At 35.9% G+C, this 22,116-nt stretch overlaps 1 protein-coding gene across 1 annotated transcript in view; it reads right to left on the reverse strand.

Moving 5' to 3' along the window:
- Positions 1 to 604: 604 nt before the first annotated feature.
- The window catches only part of VWDE (von Willebrand factor D and EGF domains), a gene marked incomplete at its 5' end in the record, with an annotated part of 68,113 nt that continues 46,601 nt past the window's right edge, over positions 605 to 22,116 (reverse strand). Inside the window, 13 exons of the mRNA XM_080818278.1 lie at positions 605 to 907; positions 3,540 to 3,643; positions 6,774 to 6,869; positions 7,633 to 7,728; positions 7,828 to 7,923; positions 10,472 to 10,567; positions 11,803 to 11,898; positions 12,476 to 12,571; positions 14,223 to 14,318; positions 14,400 to 14,495; positions 15,894 to 16,463; positions 20,109 to 20,246; positions 21,770 to 21,989. Of these exons, the coding sequence (XP_080674404.1) occupies positions 893 to 907; positions 3,540 to 3,643; positions 6,774 to 6,869; positions 7,633 to 7,728; positions 7,828 to 7,923; positions 10,472 to 10,567; positions 11,803 to 11,898; positions 12,476 to 12,571; positions 14,223 to 14,318; positions 14,400 to 14,495; positions 15,894 to 16,463; positions 20,109 to 20,246; positions 21,770 to 21,989 (1,815 nt within the window). The 3' untranslated portion in view covers positions 605 to 892. The remainder of the gene's footprint in view (positions 908 to 3,539; positions 3,644 to 6,773; positions 6,870 to 7,632; positions 7,729 to 7,827; positions 7,924 to 10,471; positions 10,568 to 11,802; positions 11,899 to 12,475; positions 12,572 to 14,222; positions 14,319 to 14,399; positions 14,496 to 15,893; positions 16,464 to 20,108; positions 20,247 to 21,769; positions 21,990 to 22,116) is intronic.

Genomic DNA, 22,116 nt, shown 5'->3' on the forward strand with positions numbered 1-22,116 from the left:
TATGGTATCTTTATCATGGAAAAATGGCGACTTCAGTATCTGGAATACAGTCCAAAGCAATAAGATGCAGGGTATGTCTTATGTTAGCTCACTATCGTCTCCTCACAACTGTCAGTTCGGTGTAAGGGTAGAGCTACATTTTCCAGAATCCCCTTTCCTGTGTGGTTCTGGGTTAGAGTTTGCTGATGACAAAAGCTTTCCATGGAGATATAAGATGGAAATGAGGTGTTTGCAGCTAGATATTTGGATAGATAAAAGATTCACAGTGGCCTTCCAACAGATTTTTTTTTTTTTTTTTATAATGACCCGCTTTGCTTGAGAAGTTGGTGGAGTTTTTTAAAGATTCTCAAGTACTGCAGCAGCTCCAAGAAAGATGAAAAGTATCTGCTTGGTGCTTTAGGCTAGCATCTTCAATATCTACCTCTCTGACTTTCAGCAGCTGCTTTCGGGACCTCTACCTCCCTCTCTCCCCACATGCACCCCCAGCTCTTCCAAGAGTCCTGAGAGTTCCTAATTCTGCATTAAACGCTTTATATCTGAATACATCAAATAGCTTCAGTTATGCTGACTGATCCCTGATGATAAAGACACCATCACAGTAAGAACTGGGAAATACTCAGTTTATTAGATAATGTGAATGTCTTGAATATCAGATACATCATTTCAATAAGTAAATATCAAATCACATTTCAAAGTCCATTCAGATTACCTGGATTTCTTCTTTGCTTTTCTCTAACAATGATAGGTAAGACCTTTCTATGTGTTATTAGTTTCTTCAGTCTTTAAAATAATTTTTAAAATTATGTTCAAATAAACTTCAAATAATTATCTTCAGCTTTTTCTGAATAAAAATTTCATTCTTATGACAGGCTTGTGATTCACATACTTGATATTAATGGCGTTTTGTCTGTAATAAGAAGAGGGAAATCAAGTTTCAATGAATATTAGAAAACTGTTTAACCCTTGCTCATTATTTGCCACCTACTTCTCTCTGGAGTGATACAGAAAGCTCTTGGTTCTGTGTTTGCCACTGGAGACTAAGTACTGCTTTCATGAATCTGAGATCTAATCCAGATTATATTTAAATATCAAAAAGGTTGTGACTAAATGGAGCTTAGAGACTACATGACTCCATCTTGACCAAAGGTTACACTCAAGAAACAGCCTTACTCAATAAAACCCAGTACATTTTTTTTCCTGATACTTTTCAGGAAAAGACTGTTTTCAATTCATGGCAACGTTCTTTCCAGTCTCTTTCCTCATGCTTTTCCTTCTCCATGTCTATTCTTCTCTTCAGTGTAATAACTGATAAGCAACTAACCAACTTACACAGTGTCTTTTACATACCAGTGACCTGTGGCGACCTATTTAGTCCTTAAATAACTCTGTGATTAGGTGTTACTAGCACCACAGCACAGATGAAGAAACGGAGGCTCAGAAGAGTTCATTACCTTGCTGAAGTGAACAAGTGGCAGGGCCAGTGCTAACTGCACCTACAGCAGCTGGGCAGCAAGTTCGGAAGCCTCTGAAAGTCTTTCATAAACCTCCCTCTCTTCAGCACCTCCTTTGCCCAATTTCCCTTTTCTTTGTGTCCTTTGTTTCTAGCTAGTAATTCTCATTCTGTTGTTGTTTTCATTGAAATGCTGGCAATTCAATCACTATCTTCCATTTCTTTTCCCCCCAGTACCTCAGGATGCTGGAAGAAGGGCCAAGAAGCAGGAAAGGAGTGGGTGGAGTCAGGGGGGGTTCTGTGAATGCTCATAAATGGTACTTGTTTGTTTGTTTGTTTCCTATTAAAAAGAAAGTTATTTTTATCCTCTGTTTTGGAGCCAAATAAATATAAAAAAACAAATGAAGCGATGATGCCAATGAGCAACAGAGTAATGTTGAATTAAATTAATAATTTAATTAAAATTAAATTAGTAATGTGAGAATTAAAGTCAAGAGTTTAGAAGAGCTGATTATATAGGAAAGCAGGACATGGGGTCCTTGAGCTGATCTCTTTTTTGTTTTCCTTTTCCTTCCCTAATGTGGTTCCAGATGCAGTCTCAGAAGTACCATTAGTGGGGATGATGATGATCTGAGGAAGGATTCAGGTAGTAAAGAAATAGATAAAAACAGGTTATAGCTAAGTCACCTAGTTTAGTATGTCGGAGTGAAATTGAAAGCTTTTGAGGTCATAGGGTTTTCTATGCCATAAAAATCTCCAAATTAAATAAAGTAACACATGTATACACTGCCTTTAGGTCAGGGAATTCACATTTTTACATTTATTGTTCTTAACAACACCCGATCCAAGAGGTACTCCATAACGTATGTTTTCTGGTTTTCAAACCACAGTACTGTCATGAGCTTGTTTGCTTTGTTTTCACGATGGCGGCATACGCAGCCAGGCTGAACACCTGTTTAAGCAGAAACACATGTGCGCATGCACTTTGCCTCTGAGCCAGACTGATCTAGGATCACACTTCAAAAAGAAAATTCCTTATCATTTTTCAAATTATGGCACTCCAGCGTACTTTGATATTCACAACCCTTGGGCTTTCTGAAGTGCTAAATAGCATAAAATTGCTTTTTATATTAAAGCTAATATAGATTAAGAAATTTTTGAGATCTCTGTAGATATTCAGAAACTTTTAAGATTGGAGACAAAGTAAAATTCAATTTGATCTTATGAGCACAGATTTGATCATGGAAACTTTTAAAATAGATGTTTCTACAGCACTGGCCTTCTAAGAGTGAGGCAATATCAGGAACTCTAAGAAAGTGTCTATTTTTCCTTTGTTTTCTTGCTTTTTTTAAAATAAAAATAAATCCTAATTCTAATGATATAAAGAGTTTTTTATTGCTTTCCTTGAAATTGATTTTATTTTATTTTTTTAAGATTTTATTTATTTACTTGTCAGAGAGACAGAGAGAGAGAGAGTGAGTGTGTGTGTGCGCATACACAAGCAGGGGGAGAGGCAGGCAGAGGGAGAAGCAGGCTCCCTACTGAGCAAGGAGGCAGAGGTTTAACCAAATGAACCACCCAGGCACCCCTGAAATAGACTGGGGAGCAAGTAAAGAGAAAGAAATACTGTCTGGGAAAAGAATGAGGATAGACAAGGTTTTAGTGGCACACAAATCCTCAAATCAATGAAGCAGTGGATATAAAAGTGGTGGATTAAAAAAAAATGGAGGGGGGGTGAAGGTAGTCTTTTTAATCTAGTATTTGACCAAAATATAAATTAGTGGTATCTTAAGTCCATATTGGGGAATATTTGTTCTCTTTCAGCTCCAATGCCATGAAATAGAATATTACACTTGACAGTTATACCTATACATTAAAACTCCTTAAGTGCACATCAAACTTTTGTATAAGAAGATAACTCTATCATGACACAAAAATGATATTATTTTTAGTTTCAGAGGCAAATAGTAAATCCTTGCATGTTTTTTAAATTTGGAAATAAAATAAACATTAACAGATAGGTATCAATTGCTAAGCAGAATATCTGAGTAGATAGATGTCAATATTTTCTGTTTAAAATTTAAAATACCTGTACTTTCTTTTCACATTTGACTCCAGAATATCCATCACGACAAGAGCACACATTGGGAAATACACATCTGCCTCCATGGAGACACTTTTGATTGCAAATTGCTGCAATACACAAATTTTTACCATTAACATCCTTTGACACCAATGCTTGTGACATAGTCTATACTGGTGGTCAGAAGCCATTCAGCAACTCAACTATAAAATAGTTGTAAGATTTTATGAATGGCCAACTACACTCCCATCCTTGTGTGGTCAGAGCACACACATATAGTCATCATACACATAAAAAAACAAAACACCCAGAACTCAACACAGCGGTTTCACTATTCTTTAAATATACTATTAAGGCAAAGAGAATTTTCATTGGCTACATTTTAAACACTGGGTGTACATTTTTGTTTTCTTTAGAGAGGAGATTCAAATTAGTAACATAAAATAGCATTCATAATTTGTTTTTTATTAATTTAGCTACCATTTAAAAGAAACAATTCAGTACCAGCCAGTGTATGGAAAAATTGACAATTTAATATACTATCATTGGAAGTTTAATGTGAAATAACTGTTTTAGAAACTTCCTAAGCATTTTCACACTAGCAATTTCTTCCTAAAAATTTCTTCTCAGGAAACTTAAAAATACCTATATCTATCTCAATATACCTCAATATCGATCTATTTTTCTATCATCTATCTAATCTATCCACCTATATTATCATCTATTATCTATATTTATTATCACCTACCCACTTACAGACAGAAAATGCTTGTCAGAGTAATAACATAAACAACAGAAGGGCAAAAGTCCAGTGAATTATATAAATTATGTTATATATTTAAAATTATATATATTATGGAACTTAATATTTCATTCAAAATTATATTTTGAAGGACATGGAAAATGCTTTTAAGTAATACTGAGTGAAAATAAATATAATATAAAATTACATACAATACAGTTATTTTTCATGGGAGAGATATCTGCTTCCATAGCTCATAAGGAAAGTTTGTGTAACCCAAGAATAATATTCGCTTTGGTATAAGTGCAACATTAAAAGGTTATGTTTTAAACCATGCTGTTGGGTATGGTTGGGCAGGTTGTGTAATGCACAAGGTACCACATCTAAGGAAGAACTTCTCACATCACAGACATCATAGATTTGAATATTTGTTACAATAACTTTCCAGCAGATGGCAATAAGACATCTTGTTCAAATAATGTCAATATTCAGAATTTCTGGACAGTTGGGAAATAAAACATTTTGAGAATGGGGATTTGAAAAATTCATATAGAAGGTGCAAAATTATAGTGCAGATCATGAGGCTGCAGAGTACCTCAACCCACACTCACTGGGGCACCTTCTGACACTAATGTGCTTTTAACATCTCATCATTCTCACCTGTGGACCACGCAGCCCTCTTTCCAGAATAAGCAGCTCAAACTGAGGGTGATGTTGGGGTCGATTCCACGTTAAAACCTGTTAAACCCCTAGGGCCTGCCTGGGCCTACTTAGCCATAGTGACTCCATGTTGCCTAGGTAGCCATTTTGTTGTTTAATAAATGCCTCAGCAGTTACTGATACTGGTTCCGGATAACCGTTGCTAAAACAATACCTAAAACAAGGCCATTTTGTTGTTTAATAAACGCCTCAGCAGTTACTAGCCCTGGTTCTGGGTAACCGTTACTAAAACACACAGGTAGGAAACATCCAATCAGCCAAAGCCACATACGTAGATGTCTGCGGTTGCGCCCTATAAAACTAACCTGTAAGACCAAGAGAGTGACCATGGGTCACTCTCTTCGGAGGCGGCCCTGGCCGGTCAGTCTGACATCTAACGCTTGGCACAGAATAAAGCCTTACATAACTTTCACTTTGTCTCAGCCTCGTTCCCCTGGCCAGTCAGTCTAACTTCTAATGCTTGGCATAGAAAAAGGCTTTGCATAACTTTCACTTTGTCTCAGTCTCGTTCCTTTGATAACAGACCCAACAGGTGATAGCTCTTTTTTTTTTTTTAGCGGTTTATCACATCTAATTTCCAAAGAGAATTATTGATTTTTGAGCAGATAATTCTTAAGTAGATACTAGCACTTAGTGAATTCTTTGATAATATCTTAAGATGAAAAATGTGTAAGTTATAATAGGTATTACTAATAAAATAAAGTCAAAGAGTCATGGGAGTTATATGCAGAAACTTTGATACATGGAAACAAGTGTAGTTTATAAAACATAAAAAAAAACAGGGCAGATATTTCCAGTAAAATCACATGGTTCAGTTTAGTAACTGTGTATTTTCAGTTTATAATGCACTTGGATCACCAGTTTTGAAATGATGTAATTATCGATCATTTGAAAATATTTGCGGGGAGGTACACCTGGGTGGCTCAATGGGTTAAGCCCCTCCTTCGAGTCAGGTCATGATCTCAGAGTCCTGGGATCGAGCCCCGCATCAGGCTCTCTGCTCAGCAGGTAGCCTGCTTCCCCGCCCCCCCCCCACCTGCCTCTCTACTTGTGATATCTGTCAAATAAATAAATAAAATCTTAAAAAAAAAAAAAAGGAAATATTTGGGGGGTATTTCCAGTTTTCCCCCATTCAGTTAATCTTTGTTAATATTTTAACATGTTATTTCAAGTTTTCATACATTTTGAAATTATGTAATATTTGATTTTCCTCAATACCCTGAGACCTCATACATATGACTAAATACTACATATGACTAAATACATACACATATGACTAAACTATGGGAATACATATGACTAAATACACATGACTAAATACATAAGACTAAAACTAAGGGAAATTTATTAACATATTAAAGTCATAAGGAATTAGTTCTGGGTGGTAGAATCTGGGACAATTTAGTTTTTAAAACTTTTTAATATAGTTTATGATTTTCATGATTGGTATGTATTTTTCTCATAATATGAAAAAAATATTTAAAGTGTATATTAAAAACCATCTCCAGCACACCTGAAAGAACTTCAAAGGCAATGCACAGACCACAATTAGGAGTTACCTGTGTCACATAAAGTCTTAATATATTTTACCATATTTTCTTCTTTTAAATGGGTATGACAATGAAGAAGATTTTCTTTATTTCTAAAACCATTTTTTGAATGGATCAGCATGCTGGGATTTGTTTTTTTCTATGATTTCTCCTCACACTACTTTGCTCAATAACTGTAACAGATTCAGGTTCAGAAGACAGAGTAACAAACAAATTCTGTAGGCTTACGTATTTGACACTGCACTCCTTCCCATGTGGTAGGACAATGGCATATACTGGGAGCAATACACTCACCACCATTTTTACATTTCTGAAAGCAGATAGCTGCAAAAAGAAATATAAACAAGTTAAACATTTATTTTGCTAGTCAAATACTCATGAATAAAGCACAAACAATTTCACCAAAGGAAAAAAAGAACCAGTTAAAAGTTAATGATTTAAAGGAGATTTTTTCCCTTACCATTTTATCAAGAACATTTTCCAATGTCACTACTGATTCTTGAATAAGGTGATTTTAAAGGTTATATAACGTTCCACTGATTGAATGTGTGGTGATTTAACTTTTCCTCAATTTGGGGGCATTTACGTTGCTTCTTTTTTCACTTTGACCAATACATTATAATAGCTAGTAATTTTAAATGGTAATTTATAAAAAGAAAAAAATGAAATATTTGAATGAGGAGAGCTGTTATCACCTCAAAACCTAACCAGACTTAAAAGCAGTGGCACTCCATTGGAAGGTTCTGAATTGGTTGGTCTAAAATGGGGTCAAGGAATCAGTAACTTTTTACACCTTCTCCTGCCCCCTACTTAAGACAAGGAGACAGGACTTAAAGACTTGTCATTTATCCTGGCAATTATAGTGGACAGACTGGAAATACGGAACATCCTCTTTCTCTGCTAACCTGAAAGAATGAATTCAGAGCTCTTTTTATTCTACTCTATTTCAAAAAGGGATCCCCTAATGTAGGAACAAACAATAAAAAAACAGAGACAAAACACAAGAAAAACAAGGAAAATGCTCTTTGTAGTAAATTCTGCTTTATGTTCTCGTGAGGCTTTAACATTTTAAGACTGTTCCTCTTACGTATGTTGCATTGTTTCCCTCTCCAACCAGAAGGACAAGAGCAAACATTTGGTCCCATGCATTTTCCTCCATTCATGCACATTGGATCACAGATACCTTCAGGGAAAAGAATAAAACAGCCCTCAAATAGCAATCCTTTACTATTTCATGTGTTGGCTTTACCTCTGGCTGGCAATACCTTCAGTGGTGCCTTACTTTTTTGGCATCTTCTACCAGTGTATCCCTCACGACAGGCGCACACGTTATTTCTCATGCAGCGTCCGCCATTCTTACAGGGAGGGTGACAGAGAGCTGAAAGGACACATGGCCGCAATCTGTGAATATTACATCTCTGATTATTACATATTACATATTGCCTCATGTGCTTGTTATCTATGGGGCCATAAGGCAGAAAAATGTGCTATTAAAATAAAAGATCACAACTGCAAGTCATTAAAACCATCCTTTCTAAATCATAAAATCCAATGCTCATAGCTCTAAGCAGCCTGTGGATTAGCACAATTTGAAATGTATCGATGAACTGTTCATAGCAAATGGCATCTTGCTACTATAGTGCTTAAATTTTGAACCTGGTCTTATATTTCACCATTCTTGGAACTAAAGAGTGAAATGATTGGGGAAGAACCAAGAAAATAAGTCAAAACCTGGCTCAAAATAAGAGATGTATCTACGCTTATAGAAATTAGAAAAATCTCAACAATCTAACACATGATTTTTGGAAAATAATTTTAAGTTGACTTTTGAACACCTGCTGAGGTCATAAAGGCAGAGCTTTATATGTCATTTATTTCTGTGAAAGCTTAGTGAAAAGTCCTTTTAACGGTAATTCCTTGGCTTTGTTAGGACTGTTTATTGGATAACCTTGACTACACTGTACAAGTATTTTCTATGTATATGATTCTGCTCCATGGAATTCAAAAGTTAGTATTTATTATCTTTCATGAGAGGATTTTTATTGCTTCATGTTTCTTCGAGAAATGACAATTAAATGCTTTTATTTACAAAAATGATAAGCAAACCTGCCTGGAAATCTTAAAACTTATTTTTTCCCTAAATGATAATAAAGATCATGTTTTTATTTCTTCTGCATCTTCTGCAGCATGTCCTAAAGACCACTGTACTGGGGCACCTGCGGGGCTCAGTTGATAAATGCCCGACTCCTGATTTGAGTCAAGAACTCTGGTCATGAATCTCAGGCTCGTGAGATTGAGCCCTGCACTGGGCTCTGCCCTGGATGGAGCCTGCTTAAGATTCTCTCTCCCGGGGCGCCTGGGTGGCTCAGTGGGTTAAAGCCTCTGCCTTCGGCTCAGGTCATGATCTCAGGGTCCTGGGATCGAGCCCCGCATCGGGCTCTCTGCGTAGCAGGGAGCCTGCTTCCTCCCTCTATCTCTGCCTGCCTCTCTGCCTACTTGTGATCTCTCTCTGTCAAATAAATAAATAAAATATTAAAAAAAAAAAAGATTCTCTCTCCCTCTACCTCTGCCCTTCCCCCCCCTAAAAAAATAACCCCCCAAAACAATTGCGCTATTATTTCTGCTAGCTACCAGAAATAGTGAGTATGTATGTTTCACTGGCTCCTTATGTCAACTGTCTAGTTTAAACCCTAAAGTCAGGAAGTCTGATCCTGGAGACTTTAAATCAATCCCCAAATCAGTGCCAGTTAGAAGTTTTAGAGGCTACCTAACTCCAAAACCTGCTAATATGACATATGTTCAACAGATACATTTTAGTTCAATACTTAATAATTTAGAGATTTCCTCCTTTCCCAGTTACTCGGTTGGCATATAAATTATAGAGACGTTTTCTCACTGTATCTTACATCTACAGCAAGGAGCATAGGGGTTAGCAGCTTTTTATTTCCCTCTTACGTTCTCAGTCAAAACTACACCTACAGCTCACAAATACAGGTTTAGATGTAGCTGCTTGGTTTTCAAGGTTTGCCTTAACTTAGTCTTTACTTCTTCCCATTTCACAAGCCGTTTCCTTAAAGAAAATCTTAATTAGAAAAACTCATTTGGTATGCCTGTGTACCTAGTACTTCAGCGATGGTTTCTTTTCTACCTCAACTGCAACCTAAGAATCCTAGCCAACCTTCAAATAAAAGAGATGAAATCACATCAAAGTATAACATGGCAAGGAAAGTATAGGTTTTAGGAATTAAATTATGACAGGTTTTGACATGTTTCTACTAAAAATCTACTCTGCATTTTGCATAAACTCAAAGATATGAAGATGTAGAGAATACATTTTAAATTTCATTTATTGACATTAATTCATGTCTACACTGTCAGCCTCAGGACAAGCTCATAGCAATGCTACAGATTTTTTTTCTAGAATCATAACAGGAAAAGTGTTAAAATAGCAGGACATGAAGGGGGGGGGAATGATGCGTCTTTTTGTCTCCCTATCACCTTGCACAGTGCTGTGCATAGCTTTTCATAAATGTTAAATAAAACTAAAGTTGAGAGATCATGAGATAATAGTGGACATTGGACTGGCCACAAATCAAGCATTTTTGCTGTGAGGGCAATAAAAATGGCACCACGGCACACAGCAGACTGCAAGGGAACTTTGCTTGTTTGGTTCACACCTTAACCCTACAAAACTGCACAGACAAGTCCTGAAACCGGGAGCCTAATACATGGGGAAGAAATACAAATATTTCACATAAGAACTCATACATTTCCATGATCTGACCATTTGGTGACCACAACAGCAACATCCCAAGAAGTAGAGAAAAAAAAATGGCATCTTCCCCTTTGAGACTTGTCTTAGGTTTACTCTTGAGTTCTGTTTATGCCTTTCCCTTTTTATTTAGAAAGAAAGAAAGAATAATTACCATTCTGACACTGTGCACCAAAGAATCCATTTGGACAAAGGCAAGTGTTTGGCTTATTACAGGAACCACCATTGAGGCAAACGGGGTCACACAAAGCTAATGAACAGCAGGGGGAAGACAGACCATAAAAGTTTTATTATTTAAAAAATGAAAGCTGCACTGAAGTACAAAATGGTGCATAATGAAATATTTTATTTTTACTGCAAGTAAAACCCATAACCTATAATTAATTTGACTTTGCCAAACATAAGAGGAATGAAATAACTGGATAATAGCTTTGAGAGTCTGTTCATTAAGTTTACAAATAATACCACGCTAAGAATATGGAGGTTATGATTAGAATTCAGAATGCCCTCTGTAAGCTGAAAAAATGATGGGAAATTGGAAGACAACGTCAACAGCACTAACTGGATGGTCTTTAGTCTGCTCAAATACAAGGGGCCACATGTGTACCTCTTTAAGTCTCCTTCCTAATTCAAACAGGAACACTGCGTTCAAGTCCTGGCATGCTCAAAAGCATTGTTTTTGCTTCTTTACTTTTGTTTCACTTTGAGAGTCACCCCCAAATCCATTTTTCAACCCAGACTTTATCCATCCTCCAAAGCCCACCTCAATATTATTTTCTTCCAAACTGTAATTGTCAGAATGAATTTTTGTCTTTTCTGCTCCCAAGGAGCAATGTGCTAATTACATTACTTATTATAATCCAATTGTATCATAGTCTTTTTGAATAAGTGTATCCTGTGTCTCCTTCACTAATGATGTGCTACTGGAAGTCAGGGCAAAAATCAAATTGATCTTTGTGTCCCTTTGCATCATGCTTCACACATAGTTGGCAAGCTATAAGCATTAAATTAAATTTATGTTGAGAGAAGTCATTAGATCACAATGGCTTAGATTATTCGTAGATAACCACGAACATGCTGGCAAAGAAGCAAGCCTGATATTGTGATAAAGACACAAATACCGTGATGGTGTCCTTTAACTGTTTGAATGTTTCATGAAACAGAATGTCTGTGCTGTGATAAAAACTTGAAAGAGATTCAGGAAATGTAACACAGATTTCTCTCCACTATGAGGCAAGTGGATGATGGAAATACAAAGTCTAAAAAAAAAATAAAAGTACTGATTGGTCTGGATAACAGTAAAGCTGAAATTCTATGGTCTGATACAAGAAGAAAAAGAATCAAGACAAAAGGCAGGTTTTTAATAAAACTTCGTACCAGTCTTGTCGCATTAGCTTTATGCTTCGGGGTGCTGGTCTGTAGGATAACGGTGCACTTTACATTTGTTTTAACTGATTTATTCATTGAACGTATTTCTGATTTTACCTGTATCACAAGTAGGTCCATACCAGCCAGGCTTGCACTGGCAGGTATCTGGTGTAAGACATTCACCTCCATTTTCACAGTGCCTGTTACAAACCACTAAAGTCGTAGAATAAAAATAAAATCAAGGTAGATTAGGCTTGGAACTGGCCATATTATTGACTATTACCTAGCTAGCTTGTAATTGCCAATCACATCCTCTAATGAATAAGATCAGAGAAAAAAAGAAAAAGAACTTATTCTTTGGCTTTAAATGGTCTCTGATTCTCACATTCAGCTATTTTTTGCTAATAGAGTTGGGGAAGGAAGAAAATCATTGAGCTGAATGATAAACAAGAGTTCGCTGATTGAGAAAATTATCAGTAAAGAAAATAATCATAGATATAAATTAAACAAGATAAACTTATATGCAAACCAACAAACTGGAATTCTTATTATTATCTCAAGGAATGGTCATGGACAGGGTCAAGAAGAGAGTTGCTTCCAAGAATAAACTTCTTTATGTTAGTACTGGCACCTGGGGCTCCCAGGGGTATATAGAATGAGAACTGTCAGAACAAATCATGAATAATATGCCCTTTAAGTAGGCATTAGGTTTATTTTAGTTAGTACTAAAGCCACCAACTATTCAAAGGAGCAGTTTCCTTACATTAGGCTGCAAGAGAGTTTTGCTTACTTGTTTCACACCTTGGTCCTATAAAACCATAAGGACAAGTGCAGAGATTTCCAGCCAAGCAGGTGCCGCCATGCTGACAAGGTGGACTACAGTGTTCTACAGACACAGATTATGTTCTTAAGTCAGCTCTGAATTAGGAGAAGGTCAGTTGATATTTATGAATCACAGCCACAATACACTTTCTTCTAACAGCAGTTTATAATAAACTCAGTTCTCATTTACTATGAAATTTAGCTCTGTGGGATTGACTATACAAGTTTATACTCTAACAACACCAACAAATCATCAGCATGTTTTGGTTTATAAAACTCTTGGTTAGCATATAAATATATCATCTTGGGTTTCTTCTGAAGAGTGAGACCTGGACGTACACATTCCTGCCCTAAAAATGGAATACTCCTCTTGAGGTGCCTGGATGGCTCAGTGGGTTAAGCCTCTGCCTTCGGCTCAGGTCATGGTCTCAGGGTCCTGGGCTCCAGCCCTGCATCGGGCTCTCTGCTCAGCAGGGAGCCTGCTTTCCCCTCTCTCTCTGCCTGCCTCTCTGCCTACTTGTGATCTCTGTCTGTCAAATAAATAAATAAAATAAAATAAAAAGGAATACTCCTATATTTCCACAATTATTTTCATCATCATTGATATTGTTTCTATTAGTTCACTCTGGATTTACTTTAATTTGTTAATTTGTACCTTGCCTTGTCATGGAAGTATTTAGTGTGGCTCTTAGCTTGTTCATAGTTATTTGTACCATCTATCAAAGATATTCTTTAAAATACTATATTAAGGGGTGCCTGGGTGGCTCAGTCATTAAGCGTCTGCCTTTGGCTCAGGTCATGATCCCAGGGACCTGGGACAGAGTCCTGCATCAGGCTCCCTGCCTGGCAGGAGGCCTGCTTCTCCCTCTCCTGCTCCCCCTGCTTGTGTTCCCTCTCTCGCTGTGTCTGTCTTTGTCAAATAAATAAAATATTTTTAAAAATAAATAAATAATAAATAGAATTTTATATTAAAAATAACAAATGTGTCCTTTTAAAATATTATCCATTTGAAAATGCCATTTCATAAACTCTCCTAAGATTCCAAAAAAAAAAATTATATGGCTATAGACTTGTTTTTATTTTTTATTTATTTTTATTTTTAAAATATTTAATTAATTTATTTATTTGTCAGAGAAAGAGAGACAGAGAGAGAGCACAAGCAGGGGGAGAGTCAGGCAGAGGGAGAAGCAGGCTCCCTGCTGAGCAAGGAGTCCCATGTGGGACTCAATTCCAGGACCCTGAGATCATGACCTGAGCCAAAGGCAGACGCTTAACTGACTGAGCCACTCAGCCGTCCCTGTAAAAAAAATCACTTTTTAGGATTCTTTTTACCACCTAATATCTTCTAATTATTTGGTATTTAGCACTTTCTTGGAGCCATGTTTGACAAGTCGTTCAATAATCAGGAGTGCTCTGCTTGAAACTAAAATATATATCAGAATACGGCACCTTATAACTAAATCTCAAAAATATTACTTCTGAAGACAATTTTACCAAGGAAAAATAAGCTGTTACTCTTTGGCTATTTAATTGTAGAAACCTAAGTGTTTAGAAGCTTCAAATAAATTATTTTTAATAAACATTAAAAAGCTTAGATTTCCCTGCCAGCATTAAGATTTATCAGTATAGACACAGCAAAACTGAATTATCTTTCTAAAAAGGCTTAAAGAAAATAGTGTTATTTTCCTTCTTTGATTTTTAATTTGAATGATCACCTTCATCACATGTTGCTCCGCCATGCCCTGGGGGACATTCACAAACGTTAGGCTTAATACATTTTCCATGGTTTCTGCAATCAGGATAACATATAGCTGTATAAAATAAAGCTCATGTTTTAGAAATGCCCATTATCAATTAAATTCTTTATGCAAACTAGTGAGTGCTGTACCTACCAGTTTGGCAGTTAGAACCAGTGTAGCCAGGTTTACACCTGCATATGTTTGGGGCAACACACTCCCTGCTTTTTCCACATGGGTGTCTACAAATGGCTGCAAAAATCAAGGAAAAAAGGCTGAACTGCTGATATAATGTACACATGTTGCCCATAGACTTACTTATAAGAAAAGTCAAATTCTCTGAAATTTGAAAATTCCGAGTCTGCTTATTGAACAATAACCACTGCATTTATCTATAAAATTATTTTTTCCCTTTGAATTTGTTTTACTACTAGAATGACTCAGAAACATGACTAATATAGTCAGAAAGAAGTACCATATGAGGTAATTACTCCCACGGCAAAGCCTGATGTTGAAGGTGGCTGCTAGCCATAAATGGGATTACACTTTTTCAGAGGTCAATAAAGTTTCAGAAACTAATCAGACAAATGTTGGTAAATGGTGGGAATAATCAGAATTTCAAAGAGCAAGATGCTAGAAACACGTCATAAGTTTACAGGTTTATATTCCTTAAGCTTAACTACCTGACATATTTTATTAGGCATTTAAATTTTTCTAAGGTAAACAAAATATATGATTGTTTTGTCTTACTAATAATATGACATTTTATATTATAAACATGTAAGTATTGAAAGTTGTTATTATTATCACTATTCCTACAAAAAAACCCCCAAAAACAAACAGAAAAAGTACCTCTCAGTAATACTGAGAACAAAGAAATACATACCCCAACAGCTCTATTGCTTAATTAAGTTGGTCTCAAATAAATCAAAACACAAATAACACAAAACAAAACAACAAAATACCAACAACACAAAATAGCTTCTGCAGTATCAAAGCCAAAAATTTGATTTGCCTCAAAGAAAACAATACTGGTAATTGTGAAAAGAAGCAAACACTCCTTTCAAAATTAAAGTGATGCCCAACTTGTTTTATTCTCAAGAGCTGGAGGAATTATAGAGAAACCCAGTTTATGCAAATAAGCAAATACACCCAAATTAGTAGTATAAAGTGCTAAATGCCCACTGTGAGCTGAAAAGAATACAGACCACAATGTTATTCATATCCTTATTTTCTCTCTTTATCTGCTTAATGCTAGGCAAGTCAGTTAGCCCTGTAAGGCTCTGCCTTTCCTATTTGGATAATGGGAAAAATAACAGTCAATGTGCGGAGTCTTTATGGATTATATGACATAATTGATAAAGAATGTGTTTATAAACCTTGGAACACAGCATGTACCCAAAACATATTTACAATATATTACATAGTTATAGTACTATTTGATTTACTTTTTAAAAATAACTCAGGAACAGCCATGTTAATTTTTTTTGAAATATGAAGAGGATATATATAAATAATAAATAAATACAATGAATAGAAATTGGTGAACTAAATGGAGTAAGGAGGAATTAATAGAGAGGCATCTCTTTTTAATCACTTAAATGTGAACTAAATAGTTTCTTTGCATCTTCTCAAGAATTTTCATACTACCTCTGCAATGGATACCATCTCCATAATAACCAAAGGGGCAGCGTCCACACCGGAAGTGACCATCTGTGGTTGGCATACAAGAAACACCAAGAAAACAAGGTGATTCAGCACAAGTTGATATTCTGGTCCATCCAGGCTTTTCTGGCAAAATAGTGATGGCTCTAGTAATCGATGAGGCAAACCCATCCTTATACTGTGTGTAACCTTTGGCAGGCCTGTTAATTTGAGAATTATGCCCTCCAGCCTCTGTCTGGATAGTGCTCTGTCTAACATCCTTTACTTCACCAGGGGAACCATTTGGGTTGATGCTTGAAGAACTATGGTTTTTCGTTAACACTCCCAATTCCTCCAGACTGAGATTGGTACTGTTAGTATGATCCGCCTGTTCAAACCCTGGTATCTGATGGGAAATAATGTTTTTTGAATTATTCATTTGAGTTGTAACTGATTTTAATGAGAAGTGCGGGATGTCACTGGTTGTGTTCAAGAACTTTTTGATACTGGCAGGCCTGTGGGTAAAGCTTGCACTGGATGATGAATGATCTGTTGACAGTGACTGAAATTTTATATCTGAAGAACCAAAAAAGAGAAAGAAATGTCAGTCAATAACATTTATTAATATTCTGCTCTTTCCCCAGTATTTAACATTAAGTAATTCATTCCTTCATTTAATGCCTATCACATGTATGCCATTACACTAGGAGCCATGCAGTAGTAAGAAGTCATCATACACTTCCTGCCTTCAAAGAATTTACAATCTATTTGGATATATCAGGTACCTGGACTGTTAAACATTGTAAAAGTTAAAGAACAATAATTAATAATTTTATTAAGACTTAGAAATAGCCAACAAACATTTATTGACCACTTCATACAGTGAGGCTCAAAGCAAAGGAAATTGCTCACATGTTTGTATTCTTGACATGTGAGCAATTCATAATAATAATCTGAAGCAAATTTTAAATCATACAAACATACTATGCATAATTTTAAATGAAGACTTAAAATTTTCGCAAAATATAAATAATTAAATTGACTGAAGAAGAGACAGAGGAGTTGATAGAACAACTGCAATGAAAGAAAAAAATAATCTAAGTCTAAATAATCTAAAATAATCTAAAGTCATTAAATATGATGCTAAGACAGATGATCTAATAGAAAAAAAATTACCAAATTATCAAGGAAAGAATATTGTATAAAACTCTTGCAATGCACAGAAAGAGATGAAAATTTTTTATTTATTTATTTTTAAAGATTTTATTTATTTATTTGGCAGAGAGAGAGATCACAAGTAGGCAGAGAGGCAGGCAGAGAGAGAGGGGGAAGCAGGCTCCCCGCTGAGCAGAGAGTCTGATGTGGGGCTTGATCCCAGGACCCTGAGATCACGATCCGAGCCAGAGGCAGAGGCTTAACCCACTGAGCCACCCAGGTGCCCCCAGATGAAAAGTTTTATAAACATTTGATCAAGTGACATAATCCTAAAGTCAGTATCATTTATGAAAATACATATACATTTTCAATGAAATGCTACCAGATGAAATGAAGCAGTGTTGTTACAGACTACAACATCAGGATGAAATGGACTTGTATCTCTACTTACCAAATTACATTACATCATTTCATTATGATATTATAATATAAAGAAAATATAAAATGTTAAAAAGTAATTTGATACAATTTTCTGCTGAAAACATTCTAAAAAAGTTAATCTAACAAAACATTAATAGAAATTATAGCAAGTCATAAATGATGCTGAAAAACCATTTGATAAAATTTAAAAACCACCTTTTTTAAAAAGATTTTATTTATTTAACAGAGAGAGCATAATCACAGGTAGGCAGAGAGAGAGAGGGAAGCAGACTCCCTGCTGAGCAGAGAGCCCAATCCCAATGAGCCACCCAGACTCCCCTAAAAACCACTTCTAACTTAAATCTAAAGAGAATTCTGAGAAAGCAACAAATAAAAGGGAAATCCCTTAACTGCATGAAGGGTTTCTAGCAGAAACCTACTGTAATATCATACTTAATGGTGAAACATGAGAAGAATTTCCATTAAAATCATTAAGAAACAATTCCCTGCCTACACACTGGAGGTCCAGCCATTACAACGAGGGCTCAAATTTGAGAGCTGGGACTGCAGTCAGACTGCTCAGGTTCAACTCTCTCTTCTTTTACAAATTGTATATATCTGAACAGAATACTTAACCCATCTATGCCTCTGTACAGATGAGTAACATGGAAATAATAACTGCTACTGTCTATAGCTATTGAGAAGATGGAATGACACAGTATATAAATATTTGTCCTGGGATATCATAAATATCTCTCTGCCTGCCTCTCTGCCATAAAACTAAGTAAACAATACCAATAAGAAAAAAAAATTATTTTGTATTAACAAGCATCTTCCTAAATACACAAATGCCTCAGACAAAGTTAAGGAACTTATTAATCACTCATATGTAATGGGACATGGTTCAACTTGTTTTCCTCTTAAGTTCCACTTGATACAGGTTTTATTCAGGGAATGAGTCTCTGTTTGTAAAGGGCTGATCTTAGATCACTTTAGTGCACAGAGTGAACGGTACGATACTGTTGAGTATTTGGAACTAGGTATTGAGGGGGAAATGTGAGTGGCTGAGATAGTAGGGAATTCCTCTTACCAGCCTGCACTGGGCTCCTTAAATCTGTTACCTCTAGTGCTAGACTGGCCCTCCAATCTGACTCACAAAGTGATTTATTTTTCATCAATATGAGGTATTATTCACTTAAAGGTAACAAAATACAGTTCTTTGACACTGTCTTCTATAACTTTTCTCTTTTAAGCTTTTAAAAGGTTGATATCCACCAATTTTTGTCCTCCTTCCTCTTCCTGTTCTCTTTGGGTAATTTCATCCATGACTGATGACCTTAAGAACTGTATCTTAATCTTCCCTCCAGAGGTCCACTTGGAGTCACCTCAGTCTCTATGTATCCATACTGAATTCATTCTTTCCCTTCCAAAACCCCTTCTTCTTACTTAGATGTCATGTGTGTCATGTATCTTGGTCAGCTCAGGCTGCCTAATAAAATACATAGACTGAGTGTCCTAAACAAAAGGAGTTTATTTTCCTACCGTTCTGGAGGTAGCAAGTTCAAGATCAAAGTGCAGGCCCATCTGGTTCCTGGTGAGAGTCTCTTCCTGGCTCCCATACCTTCTCCCTGTGTCCTCACATGGCAGAGAGAGATGAAGCTCTCTGGTGTATCCTCTTCTAAGGATACTAATCTTATCGGATCCTAACCTTCCCTTATGACCTCATTTAACTGCTTACTCCAAATGCAGCTACAATGGGGTTTTGGGACACAACCTATGAATTTTCAGGTGACACTATTTAGTGCATAGCAATATGAAAGCCAATTCTACACATCCATTCACCTAAACTGAGCACTTGGCACTTAGTAACTCTCTTTCCCTCTCCATGCTAATCCCAATCACTGACCATGGACCATCACCTTGCTCCTTTAGTGTTTCTTTCAACCATTACCTCCTCCTCCAAGGTCAGAATATCTTCATGTCTTTCCTGTTTATTTGTAATACTGTCTTAGCTTTTCTTCCCACCTTCAGACTTGCACAGTTCCTTACACATAAGTGGTCCATCCTCCATACTGCTCTTGAGTAGACTGTAAACTGTATCCTGTTTCTCACAGTTTCTCAGTGATCTGGCCACTGGCTAGGACTCCAGCTTTAACTCTTGCAGCAGTCCCTCTTACCTCTATATTTTAAGCACACTTAATTACTCATAGTGCCCAAGTGTGCTGTGATGTTACATGCCTCTCCACCTTTGTTCATGACATTTCTTCTGCCTCGAAAGCTTTTCTCTCTTGATTGGATATATCAGATTTAGCACTTCTTTTTTAAAAACTTTTCATTATCCCTCCAGGTAGACATGATTCCCTGCATAGTATTCCTGCTAGTCTCTCCAGGCACTTTTATCAACAGACATAGAATGCCAAATTGAACTATGGTGATGACATCAGATTCCCTGGTATCATACTCAAACCCATTAGGTCAGTGGGCATGTCTTACCTATTTTTGCAACCTCCACCTCCAGCTTAGTGCATGACACTTAATGAATATATACTGAATGAATACAGGAGTAAAAGAGATAATAGAACTGAGGGATTTGGATTAATTAAATGGAGCAAAAAATATTTCATGGCAGAAAATAGGGACTTTTACCATGACATATTGTCCCATCACCATAAAATCCTTTTGGACATGCACCACAATGATAGGAGCCAAAGGTATTGAGACACTCTGCTCCTGGAAAGCAAGGCCTGGATTCACACTCATCAACATCTTCCTGGCAATTTTTGCCTAAACAAAATAAAGATTGAGAGTTCAAATTATTTACTTTGAAAAACATTATGTGTCCCGTTAAGTACTCATTCTTTGATTTTTTTTACCTGAAGATATTTTACTTTTACTTTCCTAAAGATATCTTTACTTCTATTACATTAAGGTATGCCCTACAAACTGCAGAAAAGCTGTAATATATTAAAAGGAATGTACTAATTTTAAAATTTACAACAGAGTTAAACATAGTCATTAATTAGATTCTATTTAACATTAAACAAGACCCTTCAAGTAATAAGATTTTCCCTATAAAAAAGAAGACAAAAAGCCATTAATATTTTAAGGCAAAAATTTACCATATTAAAGCAGCAATTTTTACTTTGTTAAAAACACTCCGGGAATTTTTAAAAAGGTCTTAGAATGGTTGCCAGCTTAGCTTAAGGACAACTTACTGCAGTTATTACATTAGCTGTGAAAGTCCACAAAAATTTTATAGTGTGCTAGGAAAAGTTAGTCTTTCCTCAGTAAAATTTTTTGAGATCAAGTGTTACTCTTTGAAATGTTCAAAAACTTATTTGAATGAATATATTCAGTCATTTACTCATTAGAGTAAAATCCATGAAACAATCAACATTTGAATTCTTTCAAATGTAGTCTGTAGCATAACAGTCCCAAATGATAAATTTTTTATTTTACTTTAAGATTTTATTTATTATATGACAGACTGAGCAGGAGGAGGGGCCAAAGAGGAAGGAGAGGGACAAGCCTAAATCCTCATGGAGCCCAGAGCCATTGTGGGGCTTGATATCAAGACCGAGATCATGACCTGAGCTGAAATCAAGAGATGCACACTTAACTGACTGAGCCACCCAGGCACCTCTAACATTTTTATGTTAAAATAGATGCCTTCAGGGAAAAAAATTGCAGCTCAATAATTGCATATTTACTTATTTAACATTTGTATCTATTTAAATTAGAGGAAACATTGGTATGACTTGCAAAAAGCCTTGGGAAATTAAAAGGTGTCATTCATACTCTTAGTTGAGGTTTCTAGAATCAGACATTTGAGGATAATTAATGAGTTAGCAAATTTCACTTGATTTCAACTCTGACTTTATATCTTGATCTTTTAAGCAAATGAATTATCAACCTTTCTTAAATGACAATTCTTACATTTCCCATGGCAAATTTCTTCATTATCCCATGTTATATTTCAATAGAATACATTTAAATACATTTCTACCTACCAAATTTAGACAGAAATGTTTAGGAACCTGCAAAATACAACACAGTCATAGAATATTGCCATTAAAATGACAAAAATGGGCAAAATTATAAGAGTTTCTGTAAGCAATGTACAATAATAAAAGGATATTGGTAGCAAATATATTTGTGATGATTATTACTACACTTTTTAAATGTATATTAAAATCTTTAGGAACATACACTTGCTTGAGTAATCTGTAGATTACTTGGAAAGCCAAAGAACTTTCCTTTCTAATCTGATCACATACTAATTTCACTCGTGAAGAACCAAAACTCACCTTTGAGTTCAGGCGGACATACACAAGAATAACTGGGAAATCCACTAATACACCTGCCGAGGCCACAGGGGTTCGACTGACACTCAGTGATGTTCACTTCACAGAGAACCCCCTCAAAGCCAGGCAAGCAGATGCACAGGTACATTCCACTTCCTGGAGGAAATTTCCTATCTGACACACATGATCCACCATTCAAGCAATCACAAGACTTCACAGTCACCTCCAAAAGAAACAAAAAGTAAGATGCTTTATTTTTCAATAAAATTAACTTCAATTTATGCTCCAGAAATTGTGATAGGCATGTATGTTTATGTATAAGACCAGATCATAAGTTTTACAAAAATAAA

The sequence above is a fragment of the Martes martes genome, assembly GCF_963455335.1.
Source record: "Martes martes genome assembly, chromosome: 11".
Classification (NCBI taxonomy): Eukaryota; Metazoa; Chordata; class Mammalia; order Carnivora; family Mustelidae; genus Martes; species Martes martes.